The sequence below is a fragment of the Taurulus bubalis genome (assembly GCF_910589615.1).
Source record: "Taurulus bubalis genome assembly, chromosome: 9".
NCBI lineage: Eukaryota > Metazoa > Chordata > Actinopteri > Perciformes > Cottidae > Taurulus > Taurulus bubalis.
In genome coordinates, this window is record NC_136597.1 from 9,931,838 (window position 1) to 9,945,440 (window position 13,603).

The 13,603-nt window shown below is 47.2% G+C and overlaps 1 protein-coding gene across 1 annotated transcript in view; it reads right to left on the bottom strand.

Moving 5' to 3' along the window:
* Positions 1-1,718: 1,718 nt before the first annotated feature.
* dusp8a (dual specificity phosphatase 8a) overlaps positions 1,719-13,603 on the bottom strand; it is a gene marked incomplete at its 5' end in the record, with an annotated part of 33,390 nt that continues 21,505 nt past the window's right edge. Inside the window, 4 exons of the mRNA XM_079224004.1 lie at positions 1,719-3,220; positions 3,437-3,560; positions 3,915-4,074; positions 4,194-4,360. Of these exons, the coding sequence (XP_079080130.1) occupies positions 1,978-3,220; positions 3,437-3,560; positions 3,915-4,074; positions 4,194-4,360 (1,694 nt within the window). The 3' untranslated portion in view covers positions 1,719-1,977. The remainder of the gene's footprint in view (positions 3,221-3,436; positions 3,561-3,914; positions 4,075-4,193; positions 4,361-13,603) is intronic.

The window sequence follows — 13,603 nt, forward strand, 5'->3', positions numbered from 1 at the left end:
CTTTCTGTTTTGTAACGTTGTTTTTTTATCAAAGCTTTGGAAAGTAAGAAATAAGAGCAAAAAAAGACAGAAAGAGAAGGAGAAAGCGAAGGAGGTTTACGGACATGCATTGTGCTGATGTGTATACCCTGTGCTGGGCTTGGCTCACTGAAAGATCCCCTGAGAATGAACAAAAGGGTGTGTAGGACCTCCTATGCTTTTACATGTGTGGAAATATGTGTAACTGCATCCAGAATAGGGTGTGTGTGTGTGTGTTGTTTGGGCTTTGGCGGGTGATGATGATGAAGAATTGCTGCTGGCTCGGGGAGGACGCTCCGTCAGTTAATCTCAAACTTGTGAAAGAGCGCACATTTGTTTGCATATAGTTGTTATGCAAGAAATCATGACACTGGCAGGACATGTTTCACTGTGTATGAGCGATCAGAGAGTGTGCGGCTACTTTGTTCCTCTGCACAACAAAACTATGTTTTTACTTAACGCTCGGCCCTCGGTTGTGATAAATACGTGAAGACACACAACAGAGATCCTGTTCCAGTGGGATGTCGGTACCATCCTCCAAATATAAAACAGAAGCTCTATATTTGTAACTTCAATACTCAAGCCTTTGCTTTTGAAGTACTGTATCTTGTCGCCATGGGAGTAACTGAACTTGGTAATCAGAAAGCAGAAAAGTGCATTTCAAAGTCAAACATCACTCTCCCCAAAGAAGGAACAGCACATATTGCTTGCTTGATTTTGTTGAATGTATGTATTTGTTTTAGTCTGTGTTCATAAATACCATACAGCAAATAATAATAATAATAATAATAATAATTCAAGAAGAAAAAAGAAATAAATCCACAAAACATTATATTATTTCTCATTACCAGAATGAACCAATACAATAAATTAAAACTATAACTGAACAAAAAAGTCCATAAGAAGTCCATTAAAATGGCTATATATATTCATATTGTATATATAGTATTTGTCTGTCTGTAGTCAGCCTTTCTGGTGCATGCTCAGTGGTGACCATAGATGGTGACTGGGAGCCGTGAGAGGGGGTCTATAAAGGAGCTGATGGGCCATTAAAGCGAACCCTCGCCACCCTCCCGAAACATCAGTTGCATCACGCTGTTAACACTGGAAACAAGGGAACCAAAGTCAGGAAAGACACACTGTGCTTTAAGGGGGAACACTGCCCATCACTACGAGTCTTCAAAAGTCTTTTCAGCAGCAACATGCTGAGGATCCTTCATGGTTTGGATACAGTACCGCCGTTAGAGGAAGTCATTGGGATCTCTCTGCCTTGTGCTGTGGTGATGTGAGGAGACGGTGCAGTTAAGGAGTCTGTTATTGTTGTCTGATGTTGCTATGCAGAGTCTGTAGCAGGCAGAGCCACTGGGAGGAGGAAGAGGAGGAGGAGGAGGAGGGGGGATGTAGCCGTGCGAGGTTCTGAGGCTTTCTGAAACTGGGGTGAAGCTTTGGGAGGAAACATGGGGCTTGGTTCAAATCACAAGCTATACACCCATTAAAGAACAACACATTTGACCGCAGGCAAGCAGTTTGTGTCCGAACTCTGTCAAAATAAGGATATTCTATATAGTGGGGATGCAACATGACACTTGTCCTGGGTCGTTTTTTATCTGCGACAGAGCTCAGACAATTAAGAGTTTCGGTACCTACAGTCACCCCCCGTTACCCACCCTGCCCCAGACTTTTATTCAGATTTGTACGAGAGTTCAGGATGGCAAAGCACCGCATCACATCACAGGCTCCGTCCCTCCAGGTGCGAATGCTCGTTCGCTTGCTTACAGTTTCACATTAACTCTCTGCTTGTGTATCTATTTGTCCTTCTCCCATTGGAGTCTTTAACACTGTCTGTGAGGGGAGCAAAAATCAAAGCCTCTTCTACTTCGTCATATGTCCTCCTCTCGCCCCCTCTAACAAGGTCCATTTTTGCCCCCAAGGGACAGCCCTGATCATGTCCATTATCTGTCAGGATACCTCGATGATCTCCATGCTCCCAGAGAAGCTTGACTGCTTCCCGATCTTCCCCAGTTCTTCTCGGGATCGCGTCTCGGAGATGCCCTCCTCGAACTCCATCTGACAGCTGCGTCGCTTGAACTGCTTTTCGGACGCAGGCCCGCTGATGTTCGCACTGTTGGACAGGGTCACTGTGGCCGACACGGAGTCTCGGTGGTCTCTCTGAGTCAGTGGTGCTGAGGACTTCTCCCTCTGGGATTTGTCTCGTAACCGCACACCTTCGCTGCACCCAAACGCCACATACGCCGAGCTGCTCCCAAACCTCACCGACGACTCCTCTCCCCCTCTGTCCCCTCCTCCTCCCAGTTCCATGTCTCCCTCGCCGCCCTCCACTGCCCCAAAGTGCCAGGGGGCATCTGTGGTGGGAGTGACGGGAGTGACGGGAGTGGTGGCCTGGACAGTGTCTCTGTGTTTGGTCCACATGGCCCCAGACTCCATGGTGGGCAGTGAGGGTAGTGACAGGAGCAGGGAGCCCTTTAGGTTCTCGTCCAGGCTGGGGCTCTTACGGTCCAGCGACAGGCTGAGGGACTGTGGAGGTTGATGCGGTTGGGAGTGGACTGGGGAGCTGGCGGAGCAATGCTTGTGTTTCCTCCTGGGTCTGGATGAGGAAGAACCAGTGCGATGGACTCCTTCACTTCCTCGGAGCCCCAAACCTCCAATGCTGCCCCCGCAGCCCGGTGAGGGGAAAGGTGAGTCGGCGGAGCTGGGACTGTCAAGGACGGGAGACTGAGCGCAGACACCATTGGAGGTGCCGGTTCCGGGGCTGTCAAGCTTGCACAGCTTTGGGACGTCTTCAGAGTGTGTGGGTGCCTGGCTGGGGCAGGGGTTGGGACTGTTTGGGGAGTAGACCGACTTAATGTCAAGGGAGAAGGAGCGTTTGAGTCGGTTAGTGTCCATGATCTTTTCTGCGGAGAGGTTTAGGCCGTTGAAGCCTTGCTGGAGGGAGGTGGGTGATGGCAGCTTAGGTTCTGGTGGGATGTGTGCATCTGCCACAGATGAGTCATAGTTGCTGTGGTGACCGTTCATCTCGAAACCTCCGTTAATCTCTGAACTTTGCTTCGTGTTGTTTTCGGATATCTTGTCATCAGAGGTTGAAGTCAAAGCTTGCAGTAATCGCAGGCCCTTCTCAAACTCCAGAAGCTGACCCAGGAAGTTGAAGTTGGGGGATATGGACGGTCTTCGGTCCTTTACAAACCTTGAAGGAGGAAAAGAGTTGGAAATGATTAGTTAACAAGACTTAATCTGTTGCCATGGTTTGTCAGTGTCCGAATCGGGTGGGGTGTGAACAGTTTTACTGATGCACGATACAAGGCCTTTTGTCCGCACACCGTTTTACTGATAAGCATCTACAAAAGTGAGCTGCCCTTTCTACTGAGGCTCAACTGGTTCTGGGTGGGAGGAGCAAGCGTACCTGTAGGCATCATCTGATGACAAGCCCATTGTCTTCATGATGTATGCAATGGCGATGGTTGCCGAACGCGAGATTCCAGCCAAGCAGTGCACAATGACTCTGCAGTTTGACACCTTAGCTTTGTCTGTTGAAGAAGGGGAAACGAACAGGTATGAATACGCATGCTTAGCTCAAAGTGTCTGGAGACAATTAACGGCTAATGAAAGCAAACTGACTTGATTTACTGGAAAAGTACATGAGGCACACCTGCCTTGATGTGTCATACCTGTCCCTACTGTTACCTAAGCTGCCCGTGCACTTGTATGAACTGTGACAATGTGCTGGTATGTTGTAGTGAATATCATAGCAATCTTCAACACATAACTTGAGAGGAATTCATTTCCTTATAAAGACACTTCCCTCAGTGGCTATTGGGCGTTGAGCTGCTAATCTCCATTCCAAACACATTCTTGTTTTATTACATTTCTCGTTTTCATACCAATGAATTCATTAGTTTTGTCCAGCCAGGGAAGCAGCTTCTCGCAGTAGTTGTCGTTGACTGGGATGCGCATGAACTGGCTCTCGCTGATGAAGTCTGGCTTGGGGCAAGTGTTGCTGGCATTCAGCACATAGGTAATACCATTCTGAGCCATCAGATCCTGCAGAGACAGAGATAAATAAGTTCAAGGACACATTTTATTGCCAGGTAACAATAACAAGACAGTTATCTCTCAATGATGGTGATAAAATGAGTGAACGGATGCAAACAAAATTCTACCTTGTTGAGGACGTCCTTCTGTGAGCCCAGGTAGAGGTGTGGCAGGATGCGAGTGGGCCCTACATTAGCCACAGGCAAGCAGGGCTGGGACAAGCTCATAGGGAGAGAAGTGGCAGGTTTCCCTTCACACAAGCCAGGAAAACAGGAGGAGAAAGCAGCAAAACCTCCTGCAGAGAAAGAAGAGAAGGAGCGAACGGGTTAGATACACTAATGGTTTTCCACAGAGCAGTCACACAGCACCCTGGGAACTCTGCAAAGCCTCTCATGAACGAATCAAGAACATCATTAGCAGAGCAAACAGACGCTCTGAAGGCTTTCAGAGGTGAATCTGGGCTACAATGTCTGGGTCTTGCTTAGTGCAACAGGAGCAAAAAAAAGAGGCTCTCTGTGCTTCTGTGTGTGAGTTAGGTTGACTGCTGGGCGGCCAGGAATGTGTATGTCTGGCCCTTTAAGAGGCAGGCGGCTCCACTTTTGGCATACGTGTGTGTGGCTCTGTTTCCTGCATGAGCTCATGTCCTGTAGCAGTGCATTGCGTCAGGCTGGGGGAATGAGAGAGGCCACAGGTGCAGGGCCAGGACAGAGGCCCAGTAACATCCCCCTGACAACCACACAGTGCACACACACACACACACACACACACACACACACACACACACGTTAACAAGACGATACTCTCCAAGAAGATACAATCTGAAGACATGATCACATAATCTTGCTGTTAACATACGCTACATTTTTTACTGTTTGAATCTCTCTGTCCACTCACACACATAGGAACTGCTTGCCCCCACTCCTGCACACACACATAAATACCCACACTAATCATTACTCTGCAGTACCGCGGTTGTATAACTACAGGGTGGGGGCCAGCGAGACGAGGTGGGGGCGTGTGTGTGTGTGTGTGTGTGAGTTGAGGAGTGGGTAATGACCTCGCGAAGGAGTGTGTAGAATGGAGCAGAGTGCTTCAAGGAAACCCTGAGCCCCAGAAAGGAGATTAGAACCTAATCTTGGTTCAGCCCTGCCTGACCCAATCTGGGTCGAGGCACAAACGCGTGCATATGCACGGTGAGAGTGAGTGAGAGTGAGTGAGACATGACATCACTGTTCAAGTCGCACACGCAGCACATGACATTGCCTTCTGTTGTAACACACACCCAGCTGCACTACTCGTGTCGCAACGTCTGGCTGACACACAGACACACACACACACACACACACACACACACACACACACACAGCGCCTCAAGAGACTTGCGATCTAAAAAGCTGCAAAAGTTCAGTTGTGCAAACCCTCGCAGGATAGATACTTTGGTATTTTTGCGCTATTACACAACAGCTCAGCTTGTGAGGCTGGGTGCATCCTCATGACCCAGCGCTATTATGGGTACGCTGTCTCTTTAAGTGCAAAGTGAAGAACGGTTGTCTGTTTCCAGCTATTAATCGCAACCGGCGGAGCAATGACATCAGCGCTCTACATGGGGGGGTGGAGTGGAGGGAACAGGAGATGCATGGGTGTAGAAAGAGCGTTCAGATAACTAAGATACAGGAAGGAAAGCTTAATGCAAATAAGTAGACGCTGATAAGCTGCTATGCTAGCGTGTGTGTGTATGATTTCACATTTTCTGGCCTCTAGAGAGTAGACTAAACATCCATTTGTAGTTCACAGTTTGTCTTTAGACTGTGCTAGTGTTGTAAAATTTCCACCAGAGCCTCTTTCTAGTGATCCTATGGGCGGTGCTACAGTGTCAGTAATTGATAAAACAGCAAGAGGAAGGGTACTTCTTTGAAGGGTTTCTTCCTGGTTCTTTGTTCCCAAGCTGCTGGAGTGGAGCACACACACATGCAAAGAAAATAAATGGGGCTACATATAGCTCCCACCACAGGCACAGTATATACTGTATCAGCGTGAGGAAGCGGTATGTTCCTGGAGACAGTTAAGTCAACAGGAAAAGCCTCACGTCACCCTGCAACCATTTCCCTTTCTGTGCGAGGACATTGTTAGAAAGTTGTTCGAAGGACAGAAGACAGGACGTTCCACAGTGGAGACAGTGTGTGTGTTTAACGCTGAAGAGAAAGTGTGTTTGTGTGTGAAGGGAAGTGAACATGTGAATGAAAATACTGTCTAAAAATATTCTCGCCCCTTTGTGTGTGTCTGGATTAATAATCACAGCCGTGATTACTGTAGCTGACCTCATCTCGTGTTAAATACGCATCCAAACGGCAGGAAGACTGGTGAGCCAGTGTGTGACTGGGAGAGTGAGTAAGGGGTTACTGGTATGAAGAGAGACTGAAGTCAGAGATAAGAGAGCAGGACTGAGTGTGCCTGTCTGCACTTACATTACAGTGACATTACGTCAACACAATTACAAACACCTTCCTTGTAGTCAAAGCTTGACACGGCTGCCAGAAATGGACGTTAGTCACACAGGAGATAGCGTGTTATTGTCACCTCGTCACCTGACCCCACTCTATGCCTCGTTGCCATGACGGCGAGGAAGGGCAGTGATGTTGATGACAGTTGGCTCATCGTGTCCCTCTGAGTGCTGTCAAGATGGCATAAAACACACACTAAGCCTTCAAAAGGGCACAAACACACGCACACACGCACACACACACAGTAGTGAGCACCAAATAACCCAAAGAGACATGGCCTCACATTCTCCAAAAGACAACGATGACACATCCGTCCATTCCAATATAAGCACACAAAGCACATGCATAAACACACAGTACACTCACCCTGAGGTCACTGAAAATACCCTGTGACACACACCAGCCCAGCTGTCTATGAGGATGACATCAGAAAGTCAACTGGGAGAGATGAGTTCACCTTCAGTGCAGCATGATAACTAGCAGAGACGGACACACTGCTGCATTAAACTCAAGAGATGAAGCTAACTGGCTGGCTGCACAAGTCAGGCTGACTCCAACAATTTAAAGGAGGTGCCTTCATGTTCCTCAGAAACACACGTTCTGCTGAACAGATATAAAGGCTGCTGTGCTGATCTTTTTCTACACAGAAATCATATTCAAACTTCTATTCGTTGGGCCTCCAGATCATGTTTTGTATGTATCATGTACTTCTGGAAAATGTACTTGGACAGGACGTGACTAACCCAATTTTGACACACACTTGAGGAGAAAAAAAAAAGAAAAGATCTTTTGGGTAAAAAGAAAACACACAACCGGGAAAGAGGGCACTGTGTCGCCATTGGCAATGCTAGCCAGCAGTGACTTCCTTTTTCCGTTTTCCTCTGCCCACTTCATCACTTATACAACTGCTTATTTTCCTCTCTTGCCCTGTCAGAGCCGAGCACTCAGGCCTCCTTTGTTCGCTGGTTCCCTCCTCCTCATCAGTCATTTCCTCCAAACTAAATATTCACATTTCAGTTTCAGAGTGCAGGTTATTATCCCACTGACATGAAAAGTGTGTTTGGTGGAAGATATTTTGATTAAATTCAAGCTTTTTTGAGGACCGTGCTCCTGTGAGAATCAATGCAGAAAGCTGAAAGATGAATGGAATTGGAATCCCGGAGATATTGACCGGACGAACAGAGACACACAACACCTGCTTGGCTATTATGGTTAATGGGAGCGCTGCTGTTACATCACTGCAGTTGGAGCAATTGACTGCATTGTCAATACAAGCTCAACCCCTCCCTCTCATCCTTGTGTGTTTCAGTCTCTGTGTAGCTTTTAGTTGCCCTCTTTAACTCGTCTGTTAATGGACAGAGGAACACACACACACACACACACACACACACACACACACACACACACACACACACACACACACACACACCCCCCGCGGCAGCCCATGGGGGCATTGATCTGCCTGAATGAGTCCCCCGCACCCCTCCATCGCTCTCCTCTGTGGTTCATATCGGGGGAGACATGACGCCATCCTCTGTGCCTCTCCAGCTGTCCCCAACACTATGAGGGGACATTAGCATCTCAATGTGACCCCCCACCCCCCTTCCTCCCAACATGACATCATTGCACACATGTCCCACTCAGCTTCACAAAGGCCGTGCTGCAGCCTGGAGAAGCGATTGGAGTGTGTGTGTGTTTTAGGGGGGGAGGAGAGTCTGTCAGAAATGTGCAGATTGACAGCCCATTGATGAGGTAGTGGGGTGATGTCATCGCTTTTCAGGCAGGGCGTCAGGTAGATGATGGACCGGGAACGTGTGATTAACACGCCGTGCCGGCTGACGGGTGAACTGTTTATTGCTCCTCTATCTTTGCAGACAGATAGCGGGAGTATGTCACTTTGATCAACTGCTGTTTCAGCAGTACCGTGTTATTGCAACACAGGACTATACACCCTCCTGTAGTTTGGCCTATCTATTTCCACAGAGACGTGTTGCAGTGCCTCAAAATAACCTGTGAAAGACACAATTCTATTTTCACCTGCTGATGACAAATGTGTGATTTCTTCCCCCTTAGCTTTCTCTGCGACAGTTTGACACCTCCAGATGCAAAACCTTGACGGGGTGGACTGTACATGCACACGCACACACACACACACACACACACACACACACACACACACAAAGAAACACACACCTAACAGAGTGGCAGGTGTGGAGGGCTGCTATGCTAACGGCTTTGAACCAGCCTTCTGATATGTAGCGCCGACATTTGCATACAAACTTTACACCCACACTCTCATACATTTATGACCCAAAGGATCCAACTATGACGCCAGCGTTTTAATGACAGCATAGATCATTTGTGCAATATGCATGCAAGTGCGTTATATAAAACAAGATTAAATTCCACAGCAGCACAGCTCTGCATTGCCTCATCGCTCTGTGTGAAAGGTGTTATGTTAAACACCTGCAGTGCACACTGCACACATATTGATAACATAATCTCCACAAGACACCCTTCTGCAGAGAGAGAGCGAGAGAGAGAGCAGAAGTGAGACAAAAGCCAAGTGCAGAGGAGAAGAAAGAGAAAACAGAAAGAGCCTTTGTGATAGTTTTACATCTCAATGACCACAGGCTGAGAGAGCATGAGCACTATGTCATACCGCGGGTCACGGCTCTCATTCTTTCCCCCCGCGAGTCCTTTTTCTTTACGCTCTTTCCTCTTCATCGCTTCTCGTCTTTATAATGTCATCCCCTTAATCCCCCTTCTTCCTATTCTTTCTCTCTAAATACATTAACTGCGCAAACAAAAAAGGTGGGAAAACAATTAGCGGGTTTGGCGATGGATTCCTTTCGCCTGTTGTTGCAGTGCGTCCCACTATTGATCCACTAAGACGTCCTTAAAACTCAAATCACATCCATCTTACATTTGCAGCATGCATGGAGTGGAATACCTCAATACGTGGGAGCCCACTGTGCCTTTGTACTCGTCTGCAGTGCACTAACTGTTATCGGTGGTTTCCCCCTCATACACACCTTCAACTGTATACGATAGTGGTGCATTTCACAGCCAAATCCCCAACAACTTCTGTGTATGAATTATATAAAATCAGAGTCCATGCTTTTTGCATGTTCACTAGGTTTGATTCCTCTGTAACCTCTGTACACAAAGGCCTACACCCTCAACATATTACTAGCCAGAAAGGGATGTTCTCACACACGCACACACACACATCACTTTTCCTGCTGTGTCCAGGTGGATACACACCTCTTAGCTCTCTCCCCTCTTTCATCCGGCGGACCCTGATCTTCAGCCTCATGTCTGTGTCCCGCCGGTCCGGCCAAAAACAGTCCTCCGCTGGGGCAATCACCACATCCAGAGGCATCCCCCAGAACACACTCTGGTTCTCTCACACACACACACACAAATGGTAAATGTTCTGGTCCCCTCTTTCTTCAGGGATGGAGTGAGCCCTTGCCACGCAGAAAAAATGTCCGAACGAACAAACAGAAGTGTTCTCCTTAGAGGGCTTACTGAGGTGAGCCCACAGTGATTGTTGGGATTGTTACACTCAGTGTAACAATCCCAGGTAGGTTAAACTCCTGCTGAAGTTCAAGTCCACTCAAGTCAGCGGTCACAGTGTCCAAACGGTGACCCTCCGAGAACAGACCCGATATAACAAAAACTAGTCCAAAATGTCTGTAGGCACGCTCCTCAAGTCCACCAATGGCAAAAATCCCACAAAATGACCACAAAAATTCCTAAAATGCTCCTGCGTCAAAACTCAGCAATTTCGTGGTTGTGTGGAGAATGGCGACACAGAGAGCAGGAGGAAGAACAAAAGTGAGTAAGTCTGTATGTATAAGCCAGCTGTAATGTGTCTGCAGCTGGTTTACAGAGCGCCTGTGTGTCTCTCTGAGCGCTCTCTCTGTCTCTGTGAGTCCACAGCCAGAAGAGCAGCCCACTATTGTTGTGCTGCTTCTCTCTGCCCGTCTCTCATTCGCTCAGTCGTTGGGTTTACGCTCCTCCCTCTCCCTCCCTCTTCCCCTCTCTCTCTCTCTCTCGCTCAGCAAAGAAGGATGACGGAGCTGCACTCTCTCCTCGAGCTCTGGGGGTGAATGAGCTCACTTGCTGTGAGCTCAGACTCTTCCCTCCTTCCCTCCCTCCCTCCCTCCTTCACACCCTCCCACCTTCCTCCTCTGCTACCTCCCTTGCACCCTCCCTCTCTTGTGGAGCCAGCGCTCCGTCATAGCTAATGTCTAAGGCATGTAACCACATTCCTTACTCACCCAACAAATATGCGGCCACCTCAGGGGCCTCGCTGCTGCGGAGCAGGATGGAGGCTAAGCCACTGCTATAAGGCCGTGTAGCAGGCACACACACACACACACACACACACACACACACACACACACACACACACACACACACACACACACACACAGCATAGTATCTGTGTTGTTGTCGATAACAGGGGAGAAAGGAAAGGGCTTACGTCAATATGCTTCTCAATTCGCTTCTTAAGATGATATTTGTGTTTACTGAGGGTTTGGGAACTTGACGGTTTCAAAACAAGATATATAAAGGGTTGCAGACTTTTGCTTTTCAAATATCCTATGTTATTTTCATATCTAATTCCTATTAAATACCAAACAATATTCTGTACCTTTAATAAAGCTTCACAGCATAACAGTAAGCAGAAGCTGAATACCTACTTTAGGTTGCTCGCCTTAAAGTACTGTAGCTTCGGAGCATATTACACCTCCTGCAGAGGAGGATTAAGGCTGTCAGTATGCTGAAAGCTGATTTATCTCTGAAGGTGAGGGAATGTGTGCGACTTCAACATGTTTCCTGCGCTGGTTCATGTCTAATGCGCCTGTCTTTGGACACTGTGTTTGAGGATGAATGAGAGGAGAGGAGAGCAAAAGAAATTGAAGCTGTAGAGAAGGGAGGAGTGGGGAGAAAAAGAAACGAAAGCAGACAAAAGTGGAAGAGCAGACTAGAGGTGATGAGAAGAGCAAACAAGCTTGTGGTCGGCAGCCATCATCCCATTTGACAGGCCACAGACTTCTGGTACTTTACTATGGAATGACAAACATGTCGGCCACAAGTCCAGCTATGGAACCAAAGCAGCACAGGACTTAACACAAGCGCTGGACAGGACTAAATGTTAACTAAAAGTGAAGTAATTATTATGCAAATACAGCTCTTCTAAATACATTATCAAGCCCAAAGTTAACCCAGGTTTGTACAACGGATCAATTTAACATGGCGGTTCCTTTTTTGCTACCATTTTAGGTCATTGAACGTCTTGCTCGTAATACATAGCACAGATTCTACAACAGCACCTGCCGTGAGCGGGCCAGGGAAATGTCTGATTGTCTGCTCAGTCTCAGGTTGAGACATCACGGCACACTGATTACATTCAAACCCGGTCACATGGGCTTCAAGTACATTCAGTCATCGCCACAGAGAGACATGCTTCAAAAAAAAAAAAAAAAAAAAAGAGGCAAATAAGCTGATACAAGATGTCTAGTTAGGGGGCCAGCTGCATGCTAACTGACTGACCTCATCTCATCACTGCAGACCCCTGAACGATCGCACTCGGGTGAGAACAGCCTTACGTCACCCTCTGTTCAAGCACGGGTCACTCAGAGCGGGAGAGGAAATAGGTCACTTGGTGATGATGAGCTTTGTGAAAAATGCAGACTTTGGTTTTGGGAGGATGTCAAAGCGAAGAACAAATAAGGGTGATTTGGAAAACACACGAAAACACACACACACACACACACACACACACACACACACACACACACACACACACCCTGTTTTCAGGTGTGGCACTCCACAGCGGTCAACTTTGGGTCTCTACACTCCGAACACAGCGATCGTCGCCCCGCTTTGAACTTTACAAAAACCTCCATTTGGTTCTTCTGTCTGTGTGGCTCGAAGCCATAAAGCCAGCTTTGGAACACACCACTTCCTAACACCTGCAAACCCACCGCAGTGGGAGCCAACAGCAACAAAACAAAGTAGCTGCTGATGTTCAAACTCTTTTGAGTTCCTAGAGCAAACACCGTGCCCTCGTTCTTACACCCCCTCTCCTCCTCCTCCTCCTCCTCCTCCTCCGGTCCTCAGCAGGGTAACAGGGCTCAGAATAGTAGGCGTGTTAATTAGAGGATTACAGCCAAGACGCTATAAATGACAGCCAGGCCTTTTTTATTGACTGCACATGTGTGCCCTGCTCCGACCAAAATAGTCGGGACGGTCACTCCGGGCGTCCCCTCCCCCGCTCCATGACATCTCTTAGATTTAGAGCGTGCTTTTATGGGAGAGTTACTGGGACAACGCACAGTTTACACAGAGACCAGCCAAAACAGACAGGGAGAGAAGTGGAGATGAGTATGAGATAGCGGGGTAAGACAGAAAGAGAGAAGGTGTGTAAAGGCCAAAGGGGCCTTGGAGACTAGAGGAACACTCTGCACTGGAGGCGCCAAGACCGTTAGATGCTAGATCAACATGTGAGAGACTTTGTCTGCACCTGACAACTGGAGAGAAAACAAGGAAATACATGTTTGGATTAAATAATTTCACATTCCAAACTAGTTTTATGTCTGTGAAGTTGTATCGCATGTGTCGTGGATGCAAATATATCATGTACTGAAGTAATGGCATCGCAAACTGTGAAAAAAACCTGTAAAAGTTGTTTGCCATCTTCGCTCTGATCTATCGTCGTCACTCTTTTAAACTTTGCCTGCAATTCTTCAACATGCTATATTAAATGTATTGTTTAGTTTACTTAATATTATATGTTTTGTAAAATAGTAAATAACAGTCAAATATTATCATTTCTTTCTCCACATTGCATGTTTTTTTCCTATCCTGGAAGAGGAATTCCAGTTGCCCCCATTATTTTCTGTAAATATTATTTTTATTCAACTGTAAATATTAAATACACCCATTTGTAAATATCCATGCTCCCGTTTCATGTGTTTATCGTTAAATGCTTTTTTTGTTAAATGTTTTGCACCTCCTGC